The sequence below is a fragment of the Aotus nancymaae genome, unplaced genomic scaffold, assembly GCF_030222135.1.
Source record: "Aotus nancymaae isolate 86718 unplaced genomic scaffold, 86718_ANA_hifiasm-v0.15.2.pri h1tg000062l, whole genome shotgun sequence".
NCBI classification, from domain to species: domain Eukaryota; kingdom Metazoa; phylum Chordata; class Mammalia; order Primates; family Aotidae; genus Aotus; species Aotus nancymaae.
The window spans coordinates 1,422,975-1,448,984 of record NW_026988476.1 but is presented as its reverse complement, the minus strand read 5'-3'; the positions used below and the strand labels follow the sequence as shown (position 1 = coordinate 1,448,984).

At 35.7% G+C, this 26,010-nt stretch overlaps 1 protein-coding gene across 1 annotated transcript in view; it reads right to left on the bottom strand.

The window, feature by feature from the left end:
* KPNA1 (karyopherin subunit alpha 1) overlaps positions 1 to 26,010 on the bottom strand; it is an 82,702-nt gene that overhangs the window by 22,892 nt on the left and 33,800 nt on the right. Inside the window, exons 3-8 of the mRNA XM_012476213.3 lie at positions 16,816 to 16,923; positions 13,142 to 13,241; positions 10,487 to 10,581; positions 3,418 to 3,549; positions 2,217 to 2,305; positions 1,745 to 1,844 (exon numbers count right to left, since the gene is read on the bottom strand). Of these exons, the coding sequence (XP_012331636.1) occupies positions 1,745 to 1,844; positions 2,217 to 2,305; positions 3,418 to 3,549; positions 10,487 to 10,581; positions 13,142 to 13,241; positions 16,816 to 16,923 (624 nt within the window). The remainder of the gene's footprint in view (positions 1 to 1,744; positions 1,845 to 2,216; positions 2,306 to 3,417; positions 3,550 to 10,486; positions 10,582 to 13,141; positions 13,242 to 16,815; positions 16,924 to 26,010) is intronic.

Genomic DNA, 26,010 nt, shown 5'->3' with positions numbered 1-26,010 from the left:
ACACAGTTTTATATACATCAATTCTTGGAGTGAGATTCCTTGTCAAAACACATTCTTTGTGGACTAAAGAGGTAAAGGAACTTTCACAAATGAAGAAAGCTAGGAAATTCTGTATTTTAGATACTTTAGACCAAAAATGCTAGGGTTTTAAGATGAATTCAGTGAAAAATGATTCCAAATTAAAAACAACTACCAAAAAAAAATTCTGTTTCTTCTAATATCCAGAATATACAAGAAACTCAAATCAGCAAGAAAAAAACAGTCCCATCAAAAAGTGGGCTAAGGACACAGACAATTCTCTGAAGAAGATATACAAATAGCCAAAAAAAATATTTAAAAATGCTCATCACTAATTATCAGGGAAATTCAAATCAAAACCACAATGTAATACCATCTTACTCCTATAAGAATGGCTATAATCAAAACATCAAAACAGGTGGGGCGTGGTCATCATGCCTGTAATCACAGCACTTCGGGAGGCTGAGGTGGGTGGATGACCTGAGGTCAGGAGTTCAAGACCAGCCTGGCCAACACGGTGAAACGCCGTCTCTATTAAAAATACAAAAATTAGCCTGGCATGGTGGTGTATGCCTATCATCCCAGCTACTCAGGAGGCTGAGGCAGGAGAATCGCCTGATCCTGGGAGGTGGAGGTTGTAGTGTGCTACACCACTGCACTCCAGCCTGGGCAACAAGAGCGAAACTCTGTCTCAAAAAAACAAAAACACGATAGATGTTGGCACGGATGTGGTGAAAAGGGAACACTTTTACACTGTTGCTGGGAATGTAAATTAGTATAACCACTATGTAAAATTGTATAGATATTCCTAAAAGAACTGAAGGTAGATTTGCCATTTGATCCAGCAATTCCACTGCTATAAACATACACAGATACTTGCACACGCATGTTTACATCAGCACAATTCACAACTGCAAAATTATGGAACCAGCCCAAATGCCCATCAATCAACAAGGAAATAAAGAAAATGTGATATATATACCATAGAATACCACTCAGCCATAAACAGAAACAAAACAATGGCATTTGCAGCAACCTGGATGGAACTGGAGACTATTATTCTAAGTAAAGTAACTCAGGAATGGAAAAGCAAACATCGGATGTTCTCATTCGTAAGTGGAAGGTAAGCTATAAGGGCGCAAAAGCTTAAGATTGATACAATGGACTTTGGGGATTCTAGGGTAAAGGGTGAGAGGTGGTTAAGAAATAAAAGACTAGACAGTGGGTACTCTGTATACTGCTTGGGTGATGGGTGCACCAAAATCTCAAAAATCACCACTAAACAACTTATTCATGTACCCAAACACCTAACCTGTTCCCCTAAAACCTACTGAAAAAAAAAAGAATATCATGGACTCCCAGAGGACTCAAAGACCATACTTTGAGAACCACTGTTTTAGGAGAACTGAAAGATGTCTCTTAATACAGTATACTAATTGTATGACGTCTAATTTCAATAAGCTTTACAAATTCTCCCTTCATGCTATGCTTTTATTTATTTGCAGCCCCTTCATAAATGTGCATCTTCAAGCTATGCTTTAAATTTGCTTTCCAAATAATAAAGGGAACCAACAAAAACAAACAAAAACCCTGTTTTTCCAAAAACAGATAAAATTCTAACATTTTAAATTTTAACAAAAATTACTTTTCTGTTCACCTTACTATTGGTTGCTATACTCTTTTAATTGCATTTTTTCCGCCAATCTCCCAGAAGCACAGTCCTTACCTTTGCAAATTCTGGAGGTGGACTTTTCCCTCTACAGAGGTTAGACAAAGCCCATACTGCATTCCGGGTCATAGTCAGGCGGTTTTGCTTTGAAAATAACCTACAAGCATGATGGTACAATGGTAAACTATATAATAGACATTGATTCTCTGAAAATATAACATAAATACTAAATAATAGTACTTTTGATAAAGAGATGTCTTCAGATAGTTTTTCCCCAGAACATTTAAACTTCATTAATTCTGATACAAGTAATTCAGAATTTTGACATGGGAAAAAGATAGGGTGCTTAAGGAAATGATCTTTTTTTTTCTCTTTTTTCCTTTTTTCTGAGGAAATGATCTAAACAAGAAAATGTCTGGAATGAAAAATAACAACAGAAAATCCAAAATGATTTCCAAAGATGTACTGCTTTCTGAGGAATCTCTTATGTTTTTATTCTCAAAAAGAAAAAAAGGAAGAAGAAACTTACTGCAAAAGAGGGGGAAGGATATTGCAGTCTAAGACATAGTCCCTGCACATGGTACTATCTCCAGCAATGTTGCCAAGAGCCCAGACTGCCTGTGAAAGAATCATTAATAAAAGTTATGTAATTTAACTCCCTCATAATTCTTTCAGATGCCAGTATATCACAGTAACACATTCATCAGGGAGTCAAATGAAACAGTTGTGTGATTGGAGGAAGAAGATAAATAATATTCTAAAGTGTATAATAAACTGAAGGTATTCAGTTTATTAAAGGAAAGAACCAATTTTTTTTTTTTTGGTGACGGAGTCTCGCTCTGTCACCCAGTCTGGAGTGCAGCACGGTGAAACCCCATCTTTACTACTAAAAATACAAAATTAGTCGGGTGTGGTGGCAGGTGCCTGTAATCCCAGCTACTCAAGAGGCTGAGGCACAAGAATTGCTTAAACCTGAGAGGCAGAGGTTGCAGTGGGCCAAGATCGTGCCACTGTACTCCAGCCTGGGTGACAGAGACTCCATTTCAAAAAAAAAAAGGTATTTTTCTGGCTTACAAAAGAAAACAGTGAAACAAACTATTTTCTGCACAAAAGTGACAAAAACTCACTACTTTCTTGTGAGCTAGGTCTCCCTCCGTTACCGAGGCTGGAGTGCGGTGCTGTGATCTCAGTTCACTGCAGCCTCTGCCTCCTGGAGCTCATTCAAGTGAACCTCCCACCTCAGTCTCCCAAGTAACTAGGACCACAGGTGTGCACCACCATGCCCACCTAATTGTTTTATTTTCTGTGGAGATGAGGTTTCGTCATCTTGCCCTGGCTAGTCTTGAGCTCCTGGGCTCAAGCAATCTGCCCACCTCAGCCTCCCAAGTGATGGAATTACAGGTGTGAGCCACAGTGCCTGGCCTACTTTCAACACTGGAAATTTCTACAAGAAAAAACCTCTACCAGTAACTGCTTACAAGGTCTAGAAAAGTACATATACAGGGCTTAAAGAATGTCAGGATTGGAAGGGGAAGACTATTTTATGTGTCTAAGAGAAATTCTGCCTACAGTCACTAAGAAATTTTCTATTTGGTTAAGACTAGATTTCTACAACACTCCTTTGTGACAATCCATAGATTATAAAAGCCAACTGGTAAAACTCAGCCCCTGAATATGATTAAAGGGAAAAATGTTATTCTTTCACCTGCTTCTTTCTGTTTCATTTTTACCTGTTCCTGGACATCTTCAAACTCTGAGCTGAGCAACTCTATGAAGATGGGCACAGCTCCTGCCTGAATCACAATCCGGGTCTGAAGAGAATTTCCTGAAGCAATATTTGTCAGTACCCAAGCTGATTCAAACTACAAAGATAAAAATAATTTTCATTATCTTTTTAGAATGTAAAAGCTTTTTTACTTAGTAACACTTTCTGACATTAAAAAAAAGATTCTGAGATCATTATTTACACATAACCTATCAGTTGAGTACTATATTAATTTTAAAAGAATTTCCAGAAGAAACACCTCAACCTAGAAGAATATTCAGGGTGTCTAAAATTTCAGTTCAAGATAGAGTGGACATGATACCATAAAAAGAATGAGAGAGTGTTACAAATGCTGATATGGAATGATCTCCAAAGATATAAATGAAAACAAAATGCAAACAGTGTACATTAATTTGACATTATACCATATTTTCTAAAAGTGTTAAAAAGAAATACACGCATTAACTTACTTATTGCACACATTATCTCTAGAAGGAGTTATAGGAAACTAAATACTTGTTGCCTGCAGGGAAGGGTCATGGTAACTAGGGAACAAGGATGAAAAAAACACTTATCACTGGAAAGCCTTATGTGACTTTTGGCCTGTACCATGCATGTTATCTAATTTAAAAAACTTAAAAACTTCTGTACAATGGGCAAAGTAAAATGGGGAGAAAATGTTAGTGTAAAACATAAAATACAGGCACAGTGAAAAAAGCAAAAGGTATCAAATGTTAAGCAGGTCAAAGGAGTTAACAAGCATATAATGAAAAGAAATGACAACTGCAAAGCATAAGAGCTTCCCATAAATGAGAGAGTTCCAATCCAAAGTACAGAGATAAGACTTTTTTAAAAGAGCATTCTTAACAGGGAGGGAAAAACGAAGGTAAACTGATCAAAGGTTGATATGTAGCATTACAGCACTGGTAAACAGAAGGCATAAAGGAAATTATGACCAACAAAAAATAGAGCATACTACTAAAACATATCTCTAACACTAAATTGACTGTTTAGACTAATATTCAGAAATCCGAGAATGGACTCTTCTCTATTTAATTAAGAGTTCTTAATTACATTTCAGGTTGTTTCTTCCTCCTTTCTGTCTTCTACTTAATACAGCACATACGCAGAAAAAAAAATTCTATAGTATGCCTTTTAAATCAGAGAAAATAACAAGTCATCATTAAATGACCTGTGATTCTTCTAAGCTTCCAGATTAACTAAAAGGCAGCTGTCAGGTAGAAAACTAAATTCATTAATCTTTGGGATTAGAGGAAGACAGAGAAAATGGGCAATCTGATCAAATCACGTTCAAAGATATATAACGATAGAAAATTCACAGCAGAAGAAACATAATAAATGGATGTTCCAAAGAAAACTATAAAAGTGACATACATGAGTGAGGTAAGGTGGTTTAGTAGTAGCAGGGAGGCCCAGACGAGGAGCACTTCTGTTAAAGAGCCCGCATCTGGTCACTTTTTGTTATGACAAAAATTCTGAATTTTCAGATTAAACCCCAAATATCATGAAATAAAAACTCTTCACATATTCATCTCTATAATTAAATTACTAATGACAGCAACACTCAGACTGTTTCAGTACGCCTAAATTACAACTTGACATTTGTACCATACTTTATATACTCAAGGCACTATTCACATACTCGCAGATGACCCCTACAACAACCCAGAGATGTAAGGTATCTGGCTTTTCTCGTGTACAAATGAGGAAACTATCCGAAAAAAATCCAACAATTTAACTAATGATTCAACTAATGTTACACAGGCAAGGAGAAGAGCTAAGTTCCAGCCTCCCAATCTAATACATTATGAGGCCCAGTCATAGTTTCCTCTCTGATACATAATGCTGGCACAGAAATATTTCAATTGCTTGTAGTTTGGATATCTAGTGCAAGAAATTTTAAATAACAGTATGCCAGATTATTTATACCAAAAAAGAAAAAAGAAGTTCATCTAAAATGTATTTTCTTTTGATGACTAGGAAAATTAATTTGTAAACCAGAGTCATATGATGTAAGTATAAAAGCAAACTGTCCCACCACAAGGCAGGCTCAAAGTTGAATAAACAGTCAACAGATACTGCAAACATCAAGTCAAAGAAATGAAAACTGTAAGGAAAAGTAACCTGGAAAAAATAAGATCAGCATACACACCATTTATAACAAGGAAAGAGAGGATTATAGTGAGATTTTGATGCAAAAGAAATTATAATAACTTGGGTACATAGGGATATAGAACAGTTATTGGTGAGAAAAAATTACTTAGAATACTAATTGGTGCCAGCGTTCAAACCGCTATTTTGAGTTTAGCACCAAAGGTCTCGGGGAAATGAAGGAGAATTCCAGAAGCTAAGCAAATTAATAAAATAGAAAAGTAAAACAATTTGAGTGACAATGACTGAGAAAATGAAAAATAAGTGAATAGCCTGAATATAGATGGTAAAAAAAAAAAAGAGAGAGAAATTAGTACATCTTAATAAAAGAATAACATGCCAGTTATGTTCATCACTAAGTAGTACACAATGATAACCTCTGAATGCAAAGATGATTCAGGAATGAAAATCAAAAACAGTATTGCTATTATAGGGGACAGAAATAGATAAATAACTATAACCAGAAGGCCACTGAAAACATTCATGCATTAATAAGGCAATAAAAACACATACACAGGGTGCTGATTACTGTGCTGTTTTCATTTTGTGAAAGTTAATCAAGCTGTATTTGTGAAATTTTCTACACCCATCTATACATGTATGATATGCATGTATGTTTATGCATGTATCCATATATGTATGAGAGAGGGGAGTAAAAAACAGAATTTCCCTGAGTATAGGCCTCTGTTAATGTTAGAAAAAGTAACTGTTAAACATATTTAAGTATATGTTTTTTTAAAATTAGATGTTCTTTACATAACTTCTCTTTCATCATAGTCTGTACTTTAAAGCTGTATTCCAATGAAATTTGCCATCTATTTTTGTTTTTTTTTTTTCCTAAATGTTTCAGCCTTGGGTGCTAGATTAGAATTTAACATGAAATAGTTGTGAAATGGGAAAGCCTACAATCGATGGCAATCGATGGCAAACATATATGCATAAAGTTATGATAGAAACAGCTAAAAAAAAAAATTAAAGTAAGCAACCCTGTTACTCATGAGGAAATCAGTAACCTGAAAAAAAAAAAATCTAAGAAATGGTATTGCCTGAAGTAACAAATGGTGACCAAATAAAATCTTCACTTCCTTTTCAGTGTTTTAAACTATTATATTCTTAATATCCAAGAATGGCATCATACAAGGAAACAAGCTATCATGCAGCTGTAACTACTTATAAATTCTAATTCCACTCACTATTTTTCACTGTCCTGAACTCACTAAATAAGGCTAACAACTGAAATCTGCACACTTAAGGTTTGATGTTTTCTCTCTTCCCTTTCTTAGTCTCTACCTTCTGGCGCTCAGTTCCTTAAATAAGGAAAATGAGAATCCAAAGCTGAAGTACTTCTGACCTCCTATCAAGTTTCCCACTCCAGGTTGAGGTACGCCTGGTTCCCTTTCTCCATTTGGATCAGGACTCTGTTGCTGGCCACTTTGCCGGTTCCACTCTGGTTCCTAGCAAATGCCAGGCTCACCTGGAGAGCAAGTGAAAAGAAAGGCTCACATCAGAAAAATAAACCCAGACAGCAAACTCTGCAGAGAACAGTGCCTGAGTCATCTGAGCAACTTTCCAGGAAAGGCAGAGAGATCAATGAAGATGGGAAAAGACACAGGAAGATGAAGGCTTACTGCAGTTTATCACATTAAGCTCTTAGAGGGGACAAGAAAGGCAGGAAAGGGGAAACTAAGCCAATTTAGTTCAAATCTACAACTTTTCAAAAATTATCTTCTCATATCTGGAAATAGAAAGCAATATATTTATTTCTAGCTATTTTTATAAGCTTCTGTAAGAAAGTTTAGGAATGCCACATCTCAGCACTGCAAAGGACAGTACAAAGACACGGCCTGGATTCAGAGAACTAACAAAGTAGGCTCATGGACCATGCCATAAACCAGACCAGTCTCATGAAAAGGGCTCAAGTCTATCTGAGACCTAGATGTCACTGAGCTTGAGAATGCTCTTAGTTAAAAAGGCATTGCTTGCTTCCAAAATCCTAGATTCCACCCATGTTCACCTTCAGTACGTGGGTAGCAATGCTCAAAGCAGGCACTTTTATCTCCCTAGTCTGAGGTACCTTACTAACTTGGGAAGCCAGAAAGAACATAATAAGACCTTTCACTAGGATTCAAAGTTCTTTATCTACAGAATGAAGAAATTAAGTTTGTCCACAAGATTTATTAGTGAGCTGAGCCATCAAATTTCCTCTTGGCACCACATAATATGACTCTCCTTCTGGAAGAGAAATGACAAAAGCCCTATTGCAAAGGTGCACTATTCAATTTCTAATAATCAGGTAAGAGTATTAGGGATAGCTTATATCTGAGTGCTCTCCAAGAAGACAGAGGACGAGTAACCTCCAAGCTTCCCAGAGCATATCTAATTATTTTGAAAACATGGCAGAGCATCTAGTCTCCTGGCTTTAAGGTCTCTCTCAATATACTTGCCCCTCTTGCTTCTGAGGTCGTCAAAAGTACCCATTAGTCACAGTGAAGACAGAACACAATGCTGTCCTTAAATGTGCACATAAAAATGCTAGGGATGTCCCTTAGATAACAAACAGGTTGGTTATTTCTCAGAGTCTTAGGACAGCTAAGACCATCCTCAGAAAATCATGAGGTGATCACTTCCAGAGGAATCGTTTTGCAATATTTCAGCCTAATTATTAGTTTGCACAGGGTGGAATCTGGGAATTTAAGTAGAAGCAAATTAGAGATTTCTGAAGGCTTTCATCTTCAGATGTATTAAAATACAAGTTTCAGTATTACAGAGTAATGAATTAAAAAATGATGTACAATGTGTTAGCCAGAAGAGGGCACTGTCTGAGAATGTACTGTACTTTTTAGGGAATACAAGGGAATGCAGAGATGGGGAAAGATCCATTTCTCTGACTTTTTCATTTTAGGTCTGAAAGGTTATACTATCTGTCTTTAATGCATAAAGGAACTAGACTTCTACAACCACCTAATAAAAACTGCCAGATCAAGGAGTAAATTCAGTATCTCTCATCTACTCTCATTCCCAGAGACAGGATAGAAACACTTTTTTCAGCATGAACAAAATAATTTTCCCTACCTCCCTCTTCCTACAAAGCATTTCAAATGATAAACTGCAGTAAGGCTCCTCATTTGGTCCCTCTGGTTCTCGGCAGGTTGCTTAGGGGTTCAGGCTCTGTTCTCTGCAGTGTTGGTTGTCTGGATTTCATTTTTTTTCTGAGAAAAGTCTCTCTCTCTTCCCTTGCTCTCAGGGTGAACGTGATTATTTTTCAGGTGTCTGATGATCCTGGCCTTAGATGGGGACCAGAATTACAATCCAGGAGGCAGCTAGCAAAACAGAATCTTAATTCAAATGAGCATGGGGACTGGTAAATGTCAAACTGGAGAAGAAAAACTGATGGGACACTGAAGTACTCTACCTTTTCAGGATTTCTTGCTTTTCCTCTGGAAGGAACTCATCACCGCAACAGAGTGTAAAACAAAGAGAAAGAAGGGACAGGAGGAAAGGAGAGAAAACATCAAGGCAAATCAAGTTTTATGAATAATCTATAATGCTGTGGACAGTAAGGAACCTGAAGACAGGAGCTATCATTTACAAAAATGCCCCAGTGCCTACATGGCTCCAGCCTCACAGTAAAGAACAGCACACAAGGGGCTATTAATCATAATCTTTATGATTAACTAGTTTTTGGCAAATATTTACTTGGAAAAATAATCCCATTTTGTGATCAACAGTCTCAGGGCCCAAGTCTTTGAGATTAGATCCTACAGGTGAGAATTTAGGGATCACAGGTGTTTGTTACTAATACAAATACCTGTGTAATGCACTGACTCAGTTGGTTACTCCAGGGAAGTCTACTTAAAAAAAAAAAACACCAGTTTACTAAAAACCCAACTTTATTCAGGAAAAAAAAATATTTTAGAATTTCTAGATAACTTCCAGGATGAGAGTCAGTTGACTGTTGGTTCCTTTTCTTGTGAAAATTACTGAATCCTTGGCCAGGTGCAGTGGCTCACACCTTTAATCCCAGTACTTTGGGAGGTCGAGGGAAGTAGATTACTTGAGGTCAGGAATTCAAGATCAGCCAGGCCAACATGGTAAAACGCTGTTTCTACTAAAAATACAAAAAAATTTAGCCAGGCATGGTGGTGTGTACCTGTAGTCCCAGCTACTTGGGAGGCTGAGGCATGGGAATCACTTGAACCTGAAAGGTGGAGGTTGCAGTGAGCTATCTTGCCACTGCACTCCAACCTGGGTAACAGAGCAAGACTCTGGCTCAAAAAAAAAAGAAAAGAAAAGAAAAGAAAATTCTGAATCCAGAGGTTACAAAATTTCCTCTTGGAATCCCTTCTATAGTACAGTGTTGAAAGCCTAAATTGACACAGCAATAAGCACACAGATTCCTGTCAATGTTATTTCCTTATCAGCTTTTTGTGGGGTGGATGAAGAATTAATTAGGAACAGATTTGGAAATTAGTGAGACTCTGACATAGCCCATGTTACACCATCCTGAGAAAGTCACAAAGTATCATCTAAAACTCCCTCAAAATCAAATTTTATGTAACTCACACATAAATTCCTAGCTGTAATGGCTCCTCTGCTGTAAACATTTCCCTAATAGGTAAGTATTATCCACAATCATAAAAACATTTTAAATGATTAAAAAATGACAGGAATTATAAAGAGTATAACAAAGGCCTACATGTTAACAAAGCTATAAAAGCAGCTTGCAATGTAGTTGTCAGAAATACCATTATAAACAAACTTAATTCTTTATACAGATAAAAATTAGTAACAAATTTGTGTACAAAATAAAAGTTTTCAAAGGGAATTAAGTTATGAGACAATTAAATATAAATTATTCGCACCTGCAGTGTACAATTCTCTTTTCGTTTGAGGAACTCCACAAACCTGGCCACTACTCCTGGTGTGCTGATAACTTCATCAATAGGAGGGTTAGGTTCTGTTTCCCCATAAAACAAAAGAAAAAAAAATCCTTTGATTTCAATGCAAGAATTTGACACCTCAAAACTTTGTAACATCCCTCCCTCCATTTACCATATCTCTCATGTTGGAAATCAACCCAAAACAAACAAAATATCAAACTGGGTTTATCATTTTGAGGATAGGGTAGTCTGAAAGTTTTCAAAATGAAGACATGCCTCAATATGAGAATAATTCTTAAAAATTAAAATTACTGCCTTCACTATTTTAGAAAACCTAAAAAGCAGGGGACCAAAAAAAACCCTCAAAAGACCATTGCCAGTATTCTGGTATACTTCCCTCTAGCCTGCTTTCTGTACATGGGTTTTAAGTCTAACTGCTTTTGTCTCTTGTAAATTGTCTCAAGTAACTGCATTACGAGATTCTCAGTATGCCTGCAGAATTTAATTTTGTACCTGTAGGAGCTAACAAGAATTCACTAAGATTGACTTGCCAACTTAATCTCACTTTCATTCATGGTAATACAGTATCCTATCAATGAAGTCACTCAATAAAAACTTGTAAGGCAAATAAGAAGGAAATGTCACAGACAATCAGATTAATAAGACAGAGACTGACAAAGTTACTGACAATATACATGTGGCAATGCCAGAAAAATGGCAATTAGATTACAATACTACTAGGGAGATTCTTACCCAAGTAAATGGCCTTACTGAAAGAGGTGACTAATGGTTCAATGTTAATTTGGAGAGGACTCTAAAGACATGTCATTTACCTGGTTCAACATTTCTATTAACCACTCAGCTAAACACAAAAAACAAATTTGATGATTACAATAAACTAATATTAACAACTAATATTATTATGAGTTACAGAAATAACACAGAAAAAGAGCAACAGTTAAGTCAAAATAAGCAACAAAAAAAAACCAAAAAGCAAAATTCAGCATCTAAATTTTTTAAAATCTGTATTACTTCACAAAACCTAACAACAGTTCATGAAGAAAAGAACTAGCTTAGTTTGCTGAAAATTCAATAAAAATTACTATGTCGTAACTATCAAAATAACTATCTTAGACTACATTATGAAAATAGACACTTTTAGGTCAAAGAATGTAACTTCTCACCATACCCTACATTAATAACACATCTGGAATATTGTAAGAGGGATGCTGACAAACTAGAATATATGAGGAAAATAGTAGAATGGTGAAAGCCCTTAAAAAATAAAAAGCACATTACAGAAGAAATCCATTAGGCTTGGCATGTTGGAAGAGATAAGACTTTTTTAAGGGGTGAGGAAGTATGCATTTGCTTCAAATATTTAACAAGCGGTTTGCAAAAAACAATTTTTTTTGTCATAATGGTAGTTTTTTATTCCACTTAACCTCAAGGGATATATTAATTTTTTTGTTGTTGTTGTTTTGAGACGGAGTTTCTCTCCAGTTGCCCAAGCTGGAGTACAATAGCGCAATCTCAGCTCACTGCAACCTCCACCTCCCAGGTTCAAGCGATTCTCCTGCCTCAGTCTCCTGAGTAGCTGGGATTATAGGCACACACCACCACACCTGGCTAATTTTTTGCATTTTTAGTAGAGACAGGGTTTCACCATGTTGGCCAGGCTGGTCTCAAACTCTTGATCTCAGATGATCTGCCCACCTCAGCCTCCCAAAGTGCTGAGATTACAGCCGTGAGCCACCGTGCCCAGCCATTGAATTTTGTTTAAATCACTAATAACGCTAAACAATCATAACTTAATATTGAGGGGTTTAAGAATTTACTATCAACATTTTAATAGGGTTCAGAATTCTTTTTACTTGCCCAGGCCCATAACAAATATCAGATTCCATTCTACACTAATTATATCAAAAAAGGTAATTACCAGCTGGGCAAGGTGGCTCATGCCTGTAATATAAGCACTTTAGAAGGCTGAGGTGGGCAGATCACAAGTTCAGGCAATCAAGACCATCCTAGCCAACATGGTGAAACCTCGTCTCTACTAGAAATACAAAAATTAGCTGGGCGTGGTGGCGCATGCCTGTAATCCCAACTACTCTGAGGCAGGAGAATCACTTGAACCAGGGGAGGCTGCAGTGAACTGAGATCATGCCACTGCACTCCAGCCTGCTGACAGAGCGAGACTCCATCTCAAAAAAATAAAAAATAAAAAAAAGGTAATTACCCTGCCCACCAGTAAATCCAATCCATTCTTAACTTTCAGTGGTAAACTGCTAACATTAAAATCAATAATCATTGCTCTTTCAAGGAATATTTTTAAAGTTATTCTATTAAAAAAAAGTCAATCTCTCAATTTGAATTAACATGAGATACTACTATTCAATATAAGGTCTTTTATAAAATAACCCAAAAATGAAAAAATTCTGCCTTCTAATCCTGGTAAGATCCCACAAATAAATAGGAAACTTAAAATTTAGGCAAGGTTCATAATTACACATACGTCTATATTTTTATTCTTTTATTGACATACTCCAAAACAAATTATCTGTGGTATGAAACAGATTATGGAAAAGTAATTTTGTAGAGAGATGAAAAATAATACTCAACATATTCACAGCTCACCTTTTGAAAGCAGTTTCCTGAATTTCTGTGTTGCTGAAAGCTGTTGCTCTGGGCTTTTGGAAAATATCATTTCAATCATGTCAGAAGTGATGACACCACCCTGGGATCACAAACAAAAAGAACATATAATGAAACATTAAACCTTAATTCAAAGGAAACAAAGATAACAGATATTGTGGTCAAGTTATTAAGTCAATCACACTTCTCCAGAAGTTACATAAAGGTAGAACAATCTTTACATGTAGAAATGTCTACTATTATAATATAATGAAGCCAAATTCTTTGTCTATCATTAAAAAGCTCACAATAATGAGAAAGTAATCTTACTAGTAAATAGTAAGACAAGGAGCTTACTGTTCTTCCGAACTCCTTGCTCATCACATAGCTGGCTATTCTTTGTTATCCAAATTAAATGTTAGGTTTTAAAAGCCGGCAAAGAAGCCACTCTATCTCTTATCACATAGCCCTATTTTAATCACATACCCAGCCCTTATTACACTCCCAGATATTTTTCTATATTCCTCCAGTATACCCAAAGACCTTGTCTGTCTTACCACTCTATCACTAAGGGCTGGTATACAGTAAATGCTCTGCAATATTTATTGAATGAGTATAAAGTGGTCCTGTATAAATCTAGCCACTGCCAAATTCAACAGTTGACTCTTAAAACTTATTTAAAATTTCTTTCTTGTTTTATTAAAACTTTCCAGTTTCCCACTACTTTCTTGCTTTATTATAATGTTTCCATTTCCCACCATAACTCATGCCAAGTATTAGCAGTTAATTTTCTTCTCAGGATCATTTGTCACAAAGAAACAAAGTTCTTATCTCATAAAGGGTATAACAGTCAACAACATAAGTTGTGAAGAAAGCTGTACAGAGATTTAAATGCCAGATGACTGATAAGCAATACCTAACACCTAAGTTTTCTCATAGAGGAATATATGAAGCATTCTACTCAAGAATTAGAAAAGTAAAATTTTCAAAATTCCAAGACTGATTTTTAATAAAGGTTTCTATATTATTTGTTATGAATATGTTTGCATAAACACATTCATTCACACACACACACACACACACACACACTAAGCAAATTATCTTTTTCTTCACTCTCTTATCCTCGTATAACAAGCTGTACTGACTTTACATCATACTATTTAAGTACTGTTAACTTTACATTATAATATTTAAGTCATAGGCTATCAAGGAAAGGAGTGAACATCACCCAAGAATTTTGCATCCTCTCCTGTGGAAAGAGTTAGTACAGATGTGCCTCAACTTACAGTGAATGGGGTTATGACCCACTAAACCCATCTTAAGTTGAAAACATCGTAAGTTAAAAATACACTTAACACACCTAACCTACCAAACTTCATTGTCCAGCCCTTTTTTTTTTTTGAGATAGAGTCTCGCTCTTGTCACCCAGGCTGGAGTACAATGGTGCAATCTCGGCTCACCACAACCTCCACCTCTTGGGTTTTCAAGCAATTCTCCCTCAGCTTCCCAAGCAGCTGAGATTACAGGCATGTGCCACCAAGCCCAGCTAATTTTGCATTTTTAGTAGAGACGGGGTTTCTCCACGTTGGTCAGGCTGGTCTTGTACTCCCGACCTCAGTCTCCCGAAGTGCTGTGATTACAGGAGTCAGCCACTGCACCCAGCTGCGTAGCCTACCTTAAAGGTGCTCAGAACACACACATTAGCCTACAGTTGAATAAATGATCTAACACAAAGCCTATTTTATAATAAAAGGTTGACTATATCATGTAATTTACTGAATACTGTACCGAAAATGAGAAACAGAATGACTGTATGGGTATTCAAAGTACGGTTTCTAATGAATGCATACTGCCTTCACACCACTGTAAAAAGTTGAAAACTCCTGACTTGAACCCTCCTAAGAACCATCCATACATTTTTTGTTGCACAAAAGAAAGTTATAATCTTAGACGGAGGTGCAGCTTTGTTGTTACCTTTATTTGCAACAAAGTATATGGTGTAAGGAGATGTGTGGATACCAACTGGCAAGGACAGTTAATTTTATGTGTCAACTTGACTCAATTATGGCATCCTGGTATCCAGTTATCTGATCAAACACCAGTCTAGATGTTGCTGCGAGGGTTATTTTTTAGATTTGATTAAAATTTAAATCAATATGCCTGACATAAATAGACTGTCCCATAACGCAGGTTGGCCTCATCCAATCAGTTGCAAGCTGTAAGAGCAAAGACTAGGTTTCCTGAAAAGGGATTCAGCAACATCAACTCTTAACCTGAATTTACAGTGGGCCAGTGTGCCCCACAGATTTCAGACTTGCCAGCTCCCAAAGACATGAGTCACGTTCTTAAATTGAATTTCTTTCTCTCATTGGTTTCTCTGGAGAACCCTAATACAATACATAAAACACTTTGTATTCACTTAACAATCCCTTTTTCAAAAAATTGGAAAGTCTGGCTTTCTGAAGGGTTTAGATGCTTTCATCACAAAATGATGGCATTGGCTATGTCTGTATCAATTCCAAAGGAAATAATACTACCCTCCCAACTCTCAAAGAGAGCTGGTTAATATAAACTGGAGATCTAGGAAGTGAAATAAAAAAAAGCTACAAAATACTATGCCACCATTTACCAAAAAAAGGTGGGGAAGAGGAGAACATTTATTTTAATATACAAAAGTTCTCAGAAAGAATAAAATAAGAATTAATAATACTAGTTGCCAATGAAGAAAAATACTGGGTGGCTAAGCGGAAGAAAGATTTTTCTTCATCTTTTTTTAATTGTACTTTTTTGTTACTAAAAACAATAGTACCTTTACCTTTGAGGAGATAATTTTCTTTTTTAAATTGTGCATGTGTGTGTATACACACATATGATCTATTTTTTAAATTACATAATTACAATACTCTAGAAATCTAGATAGGTCTAATCCATACATATAAAGCATGACTTTTACGTCTTCACATAACTTCAAAAAAGTAACAAAATGGTTTACAACAAAAAATTCCAACAGTTCTAATGTGGAATTAAGTTTCTAAATCATATAAACAGGTCAATTTCATAAATGAATGAAAAATCATTATTTTCTATAAATTATCTCTTATGGCTGGGTGTGATGGCTCAAGTCTAATTCCAGCGCTTTGGGAGGCCAAGGCAGAAGGATCACTTGAGGCCAGGAGTTCACTTGGACAACATAGTGAAATCCCATCTCCACAAAAAATTAACAAATTTGCCAGTCACAGTGGCACATGCCTGTAGTCCCAGCTACTTGGGAGGCTAAGGCAGGAAGATCACTTGAGCCCAGGAGTTCAAGGTTGCAATGACCTATGATCGCAGCAGTGCACTCCAATCTGGGCAACAGAGCAAGACCTTGTCTCTAAAAAATAATAAATAAATAAAATAAAATAAATGAAGTATCTATTATTAGTCAACTTTTAAAGAATAATTTTATTTTATAATTAGCTTTATAAGTTTATATAGCAGAATTAATCTAATTTTAATTGTACATTATTAAAAATATAATAAACACTTAATGAACCATGAGATTAAGCATATTCTTTTTAAAAATGAAATGCCAAGTACTTTTTGTAGCCATCTAACCTTTTTTTAAAACTCAAAAGGAGATCTACATCTCATATCTTCATCACAAAACACTAAAAAGAGTTCATTATCTCACTTACTGGTGCCATCTCCATGTTATTGATCTGGGCCTCATGAAAGCCTCCATCTGACATAACTTCTTCTTCTGTTTCTTCTTCTGCTGTAGCAACATTTCTCCGCTTGAATAACTGAAATATAAAAGGTTGGTAGTAATGTAAATGTAAATTCTAACACAAGGAAGTTCAACATTCAAATACTAGGTACCACATTAAAAGTGGAGACTTTGAAAATCTTTCTTAAAATTCTAAAGTTTTCAGTCTTTACTGATGAGTAACTATTTCTGATTTCCCCACAGTCTTAAAATGAAATACAATTAACTATCACAATATGCTATAAACAACACTTGATAAAGTAAAACTTACTAGGAGAGGCCTGATACTCCATGACATTTAAAAAAAAAAAAAAGGTTGGAAAAAGGAGCTGGGTCATGCTTGGCCATTTTCCCCATCCCTTTATCTAAAGTATACATCAGGACAGTCCTAACAATGTATCAGGGAAAATGAAAATAAAAACTATGTTCAAATGACTTAATACTTCCCTCCTAATCCCCAAAGACAGTGGACTGAGACTTCTGACCTTCCCAACCTATCCAGCAGCAACCAGTGGCAACAAATGATGTCTGCTTAAGCACCACCTTTAATGCAGGCCCATTAATTTGTATAGCCAAAGGAGATTAGTTCTCTCCAAAGTCAGCCAACTAAGGTGATTTCCATTATATCCTTATGAGTCCTGGGCAGCACATTTATTCATCAAGCCACGATGGAGTAACAGTAACTTACCGTCTCACCCTAAACAACTAAAAACAGACAAAATACATAAAATGTTTCAGCCACTGGACAACAAAAAGCACAGAGCAGTGATCCCTTAGAAAGAAAAACCCAAGATAAGCCCCATTACTGCCTCAGGTTACTACGCAGACAGTTCCAGGCTGTACTACAGGCAAGGTAAACCTAAACAGTTTAGATGCTCCTTGAATCTGAGGAAACACAGTTCAGACCTGAGAAGGCCAAGAGACCTAAAATTCACAAGGCAGAGTACAACAAAGAGAGAACATGCAAGATCTACAGAAGGTTCCTTCTGAGATTTAACTTAATGCTAATCAGCATATAATCATATTCTTCCAGAAGACAGAAGCAGAGATAGTACTTCCCAACTCATTCTAGAAAGCCAGTATTACTCTAATAACAAAACCACCTACCAAAGGCCTATTTAACAGCAGTTTCTTTTACCCAGTACATGTCCAGCTATCAAGAAAAAATTACAAGGCATACTAAAAGATTAAAAAACACAGTTTGAAGAGACAGAGCAAGTATCAGAACCGGATTCAACTATGGCAGGGATGCTGGGTTATCAGACCAAGAATTTAAAACTACGATTAATATGCTAAGGGCTTTAAAGGGATAAAGTGGACAGCATACAAGAACAGACAGGCAATGTAAGGAGACAGATGGAAATTCTAAGAAAGAACTAAAAAGAAACGCAACAGATGAAAAACAACAGAAATGAAGAATGACTTTGATGGATTATTAGTAACAAGACACAGCTAAGGAAATAATCTCTGAGCTTAAGGAAATCTCATTAGAAACCTTTAAAACCGAAAAGAAAACAGAAAAAGGACTGACAAAAATAGAACAGAGTATCTACAAACTGAGACAACTACAAATGGTATAACAAACATGGAATGGAAATATCAGGAGGAAAGAACAAAAGAAATATTTGACACAATAATGACTGAGAATTTCCCCCAAATTAGTATCAGGCACCAAACTGTGGCAGGCCACGTCTCACTAACACAGGGCTCCATGACAACTGTTTCAGTACTGACTGAGTGGTTAAGTTAAATATTAAAAGCTAAAAAAGCCAGTGCGCTTATACAAAGGCTTGAATGCAACAAAAACCCACCAAGCGTTTTGCCTAGACCCTACCTGGGCCTTAAAGAATAACAAAGAAACTCCCCAGGCTTCCACAAACAAGTTTAAAAGGAGGTCTGAAAGAACTCCCCAAACATCCATGAGCGAGAGACAAGATAAGGGTAATCACCCCAGCACCTGGATTAAGTAAATTTACTGAGACTCCAGAGCAAACTCTTTAAGACTCAGACCTTAGCTACACATTAAAAGAAGTTAATCACTTATGTCTTTAGATGAATACACACGTACACGTAGACATATAGCTTAAAAGGTATATAATATCTGGAAAACTTTGCAATTTTGAGTTGTTCTGGCTGTAATTTCTAGGCCTTCTCCCTGTAACCAGTTACAGAAATAAAAACTCTCTTCCTCAGTTCATCTGCATCTCATTATTGGGCTATGAGAAATAGCAGCCCGACCCTCAGTTTGGTCTGGGAACAAAACCACTGGAAGCCCAGAGATCATCAAGCTGGAAAAAGGCCAAAAAAAATCCCACTACACCTAGGGATATCATTTTCAAACAACAGAAAATCAGAAATAAAGGAAAAACAATCCTAAAAAGCTAAAAAACACTGTACTTACACATAAAGATAAGAATGATACTGAACTTCTCCTTAGAAACTATACATGCCAGAAGAAAGTGAAGTGAAATCTTTGAAGTGTTGAAAGAGAAAACCACCAACCTAGAACTCTGAACCTCACAAAATCATCTTTTAAAAGTGAAGAGATGAAATAAAGGTTTTTTTCAGAAAACTAAAAAACTAAGGAAATTTATTGTCAGTAGACTTGCTTTGCAAGAAATGTTAAAAGAAATTCTTTAGCAAAAAGGAAAATGATATAGGTCAGAAACTTGGATCTACACAAAGGAAGAACATCAAAGAATGAATAAGTGAATGTAAAATTAAAGTATTTTAAAAATTGATTTAGCAGGTAAAATTTTGTTTAAAATAGAAACAATGCATTTGATTATGTATGTTAAAGTGTATATACATAAGATTACACACATTTTTGTATAAGTTAAATGAGTAACAGCAAAGATACAAGGAATGGAGGGAAGAAACAGGATTATCGCATTAAAAGATACACTACTTGTGAAGAGATATAGTGTTATTTTAAAGTAGACTTGAGGTAGTTGTAAATATACATTTACAATCTAGGACATTCTAGGACAACCACTAAGCAAAGTAAAAAAGTACAACTGACATGCTAAGAAAGAAGAGAAAATGGAAATCATATAAAATGCTTAATTAAAACCATAAAGGCAGAAAAAGAGTGAAAGACAAAACTAGAAATAAAAAACAAGGGTAACAAATAGAAATCAGTAACAAATATGGTAAATACCAATTCAACTATCTCTGCAATCACTTTGACTGTCAACAGTCTTAAGTGAACCATTAAAAGAGATTGTCAGATACGTTTTGGATTTCTCCAATTCATGCGTGAGGGAACTGGAGTATTATTTATACATCATCTTCCATTATTGGTTCAAAGTTCTTGGGAATATTAACTTTCTAGTACCTGCAGCCTGGTACACAGGTGCAAAATTGGAATTCAGTGGTCACAGAAAGCCCTCAGGTAAAGAAATGCAGGTTCTGACATGTAGAAGTTGGGCCTGCATACAATGCAGGGGTGAGAATAAGGAAGGGGTAGGAGTAAGAGTAAGGGAAATGGAATAGGTCAGCTATAAAATGCCTTTGTATTTGTCAACATAATCACTCTACTCTTTTAAATTTAGTCCTGAAATTCCTTGAAAGTATGCAGTATGTTCCAAAATGCAAACTGTTATGCCTATACAATGTTTGCCTTCACTGATTTTAATTGACTGAAATGTTCAGTTCAATATTCTAAATAAATCAGCATTTTGGCAAAAAGACTAAAAGGGATTGTCAAAGTGGATCAACAAAACAAGAACCAACTGGATGTGGTTTACAAGAAACCCACTTTAAATAAAAACACAGATTAAAAGTAAATAGATGGGGAAATACATGCCATATTAACACTAATTAAAAGAAAGGGGAGTTGGCTGGGCACATAGGTTCACATCTGTAATCCCAGCACTTTGGGAGGCCAAGGCAGAAAGATCACATGAGGCCAGGAGTTCAAGACCAGCCTGGCCAACATAGCAAAACCTTGTCTGTACTAAAAATACAAAAATTAGCCAGCTGTGGTGGTGCATGTCTTGGGAGGCAGAGGGTGCAGTGAGCCAAGATCCTGCCCCTGCCCTCCAGCCTAAGCCACAGAGCGAGACTCTGTCTCAAAAAAAGAAAGTAGAGTAATCTGTAATAATTACAAACAAGGGAGATAAGGCAAGTTAGGTTATCGAGAATAAAGAAGGGCAGGGCATAAGGATAAAAAGGCCAATTCTCCAAAAAGGTCTAACAATGTTTAGCATGTATAAGCTGAACAACGAAGTGTCTTTGCAGGCAAAAACTGATAGAACTGCAAGGAGAAATAAATGAATTTGCTATTATAGATGGACACTTCAACACCTCTCTATCAGAAATGGACAGATCAAGCAGAGAGAAAACCAGTAAGGACGTAATTGAACTCAACATCACTCAACTGGATATAATGAATATCCACAGATTATGTCACAGAATAAACAACAGAACACACATTTGTACACTCACATCGGATATTCATCAAGATAGACCACATTCTGGGCCATAAAACAAACCTTAACATATTCAAAAAACAAGTCATAAAATGTCTCCTCTCAGGCCACAATAACATTAAATTACAATAACAGAAAGATAATTGAAAAAAGTCCCCCAAATATACTTTGAGATTAAACAACACACTTCAAATAACACATAGGTCAAAATAGAGATCTCAAGAGAAATTTTAAAATATTTTGAGCTAAATGAAAATAAAGACACAATTTATCAAAATAAAGTGACAGCAGTGCTTAGAGGGAAATTCATAGCATTGAATGCATTTATTAGAAAAGATGAAATATTTAAAATCTCCTACTCAATCACCTTAGAAAACCAGAAGAAAGAAGCAGTGAATTAAATCCGAAGTTAGCAGAAGAATAAAAATAAGAGCAGGTATCAATGAAACTGAAAACAGGAAATCAACAGAGAAAAATCAGTCAAAAAAACCAAAAGCTTGTTCTTTGAAAAGACCAATTAACTCATAAGCCTCTAGCCAAGCAGACTAATAATAATTAAAAAAAAAAAAAAAAAGACAGGACACAAACTCCTAATATCAGAAATCAAAGAGGGAAAATCACTATAAATCCCATGAACACTAAAAGGACAATAAAACAAATACTGGCCAGGCGCGGTGGCTCACACCTGTAATTCCAGCACTTTGGGAGGCCAAGGTGAGCAAGTCATTTGAGGTCAGGAGTTCAAGACCAGCCTGGCCAACATGGTGAAACCCCATGTCCATGAAAATATGTAAATTAGCCAGGAGTGGTGGTAGGCGCCTGTAATCCTAGCAACTGGGAGGCTGAGGCACCAGAAACACCTGTACCCAGGAGGCAGAGGTTACAGTGAGCCAAGATCGCACCACTATACTCCAGCCTAGGTGACAGTGAGACTCTGTCTCAAAAAAATAAAAGTAAATACTATGAACAATTCTATTGCTACAAATTTTATCACTTAGATAAAATGAACCACTTCCTTGAAAGTCCCCCAAGTATCAAAACTCACACAAGAAGCAATATGAACAGGGCTACATTAAAGAAAAATAACCAATACTAACCTTCCAAAACAGAAAAACACCAGGACCAGATGGGTTCACTGGTGACTTTTAAAAAACATTTAAGAAAGAAATTATACCCATTCTCTATCATCTCCTACACAAGGTAGAAGCAGAAGGAATACTTCCTAATTCACTCAGTAAAGGCTAACATCAGAGTATACCAAAACTCAATAGAGACACTGTAAAAAAACTACAGATAAACATTTTTATGAGCACAGATGCAAAATCCTCAGGAAAATATTAGCAAAACAACCCAACAATGTATAAAAAGGATCATACACCATGATCAAGTGGGATTTATCCCAGGTGTATAATATTGGACCAATATTAACATTTGAAAATCATTAATATAATCCATCACATCAATAGACTAAAGAAGAAAAATCATACGACCATATCAATAGATGCATAAAAGGCCTATGAAAAAAGTCAACACCCATTCATACTTATATGGTCTTTCATATTTTATGTATATATATATATATATATATATATACATATATAACATCATACTTAAATGGTATGAAACTAGAAGCTTTTCTGCTAGATCAGGAGCAAGACAAGAATATCTCCTCTCATCACTCCGTTTCAACATTGTATTGCAACTCCTAATGAATGCAGTAAGACAAGAAAAGGAATAAAAGGTATGCTGATGAGAACACAAGAAATAAAACTGTCTTTTTTCATCAGATGACTTAGTCATCCACATGGAGAATTCAAAAGAATCAATGAAAAAAAATCAACTAATAAGCAATTACAGCAAGGTCTCATTATATAAGATTAATATACAAAATTCAACTGCTTTCCTATATACCAGCAATGAACAAGTGGAATTTGAAATTTAAAAAGGATCATTTACATTAGTACTCCCAAAAAACGGAACACTTAGGTATGAATCTAACAAAATATATATGAGATTTCTATGAGGAAAACTACAAAACTCTGAAACAAATCAAAGACCTAAATAACTGGAGAGGTATCATTCCCATCTACATAGGAAGACTTAACACTGGCAAGATGTCAGTGCTTCCCAACTAGACCTATAGATTCAATGCAATTACAATCCCAGCAAGTTATTTTCTATCACCAAAATGATTCTAAAATTTATACGGTGAGGCAAAAGATCCAAAATAGCCAATAAAATATTGAAGGAAAAGAACAAAGTTAGAGGACTGACTCTACCCAACTTCAAGATTTACTATAAGCAATAGAGTGTGGTATTGGCAAAAGACTAGACAAACAGATAATAAAACAGAACACAGCGCCCAGAAATAGACCCCATAAATCTAGCACAATGATCTTTGGCAAAAGAAACAGATGAAATACAACAGTGCAAAGGTAGCCTTTTCAACAAACAGTGCTGGATTTCAACAAAATTCAACACCACATTAAAAGGATCATTCAGTATGAACAAGTAGGATTTACCTCACAGATAAAAGGATGGTTCAACATACGCAAATCTATGAATGTGAATCACATTAATGGAATGAAGAACAAAAACCATATGATCATCCCAATAGATGCAGAAAAAACATGAGACAAATTTCAACATCCTTTTTTAAAAACTCTCAACAAATCACGTATAGGAGGAATTTACCTCACAATAAAGGCATATATGACAAGCCAACAGCTAGCATAACACTAAGCAGTGAAAAGTTGAAAGCTTCACTTCTAAAATCAGAAACAAGACAAGGATGCTCACTCTTGCTACCTTCATTAAACATAGTATTGAAAGTCCTAGCCAGAGCAATTAGATAAGAGAAAGAAATCAAAGGCATCTAAATTAAAAAAAAAAAAAATGAAATTGTCCCTGACTGCAGAAGACATGATCTTACATAGAAAGAACTCTAAAGACTCCGCCAATAAACTGTTAGAAATAATACACAGATTCAGGAAAGTTGCAGGATATAAAATCAATAAATAAAAATGTGTAACATTTCCATACACTAACGACAAACTATCTGAAAAATTAAGAAAATCCCATTTACAATGGCTACAAAAATAAAATACTTAGGAGTAAATTTAGCCAAAGAGGTGAAAGACCTGTACATTAAAAATTACATAAAACACAGATGAAACAAACTGAAATAAATGAATGAAAAGATACTCTATGTTCATGAATTAGAAGAACAGTATTAAAATGTTCATACTAAACAAAGCAATCTACAGATTCAACGCAACTTCTATTAAAATTCCAATGACATTTCTCACAGAAATTTTTTAAAATCCTAAAATTCATATGGACCCACAAAAGACCCCAAATAGCCAAAGCAATCTTGAGCAAAAAAAGAACAAAGCTGGAGGATTCATACTGACTGATTTCAAAATACAACTGCCCCTTAAACAACACAGGGTTTAGGGAAGCCAATCCCCTATGCAGTCAAAACTCTGCATATAACTTTTAACTCCCCCAAAGCCTAACTACAAATAGGCTACCACTGACTGGAAGCCTTATCAATAACACAAACACTAAATTAAAACATTTTGCATGATATATGTATTATATGTTGTATTCTTACAATAAAGTAAGCTGCAGAAAAGAAAATGTTATTTAGAAAATCATAAGGAAGAGAAAATATAGTTACAATTCAATAAGTGGAAGTGGATCATCATAAAGGCCTTCATCTTCTCATCTTCAAGTTGAGTAAGCTGAGGAGGAGGGAAGAGGAGGGGTTGGTCTTGCTGTCTCAGAAGTGGCAAAGGGAGAAGAAAATCTGCATATAAGTGGACCCATGCAGTTCAAGACCTTGTTGTTCAAGGGTCAACTGTATGCTACAAACTATAGTAATCAAAACGGCAAGGTTGTGGCATGAAAACAAACACATAGAGCAATAGAACAGAATAAAGAGCCCAGTAATAAATCCATGCATTTATGGTCAATTGACTTTTCTAAAAGATGACAAGAACACACAACAGGGGAAGAATAGTCTCTTCAATAAATGGGGCTCTCCACGTGCAGAATAAAGAAACTGAACACTTATCCCACACCATATACAAAAATTAATTCAATATGCATTAAATACTGAAACATAAGACCTGAAACTGTAAAACATAGGGAAAAAGCTTCTTGACACTGGTTTAGGCAATGATTTTCTTGGATAGGACCCCAAAAGCATAGGCAATAAAAGCAGATAGACAAACAGAGTTAACACCAAACTAAAAAGCACAGCAGAGGAATTAAAACAGTGAAGAGAGAATTTATGCAATGGAAGAAAATATTTGCAAGCCATACATCAAATAAGGGGTTAATATCCAAAATATATGAGGAACTCAAAAATAATTCAATAGTAAGAAAACAATCTGATTTCAAAATGGGGAAAGAACTTAAATAGACATTTCTCAAAAGAAGACATAAAATGGCTAACAGGTGTATGAAAAAATGCTCACCATCACTCATCATCAAGGAAATACAAATTGAAGCCATAATGAGGTGTCACCTCATACCTTTTAGAATGACGATCATCAATAAGATGAAAGATAACATGTCGGTGAGGATGCTGAGAAAAGGAAACCCTTGCACACTGCTGGTGGCAATGTAATTTATTACAGCCAGTATGAAAAATAGTATGGAGGCTTCACAAAAAAACTAAAAGA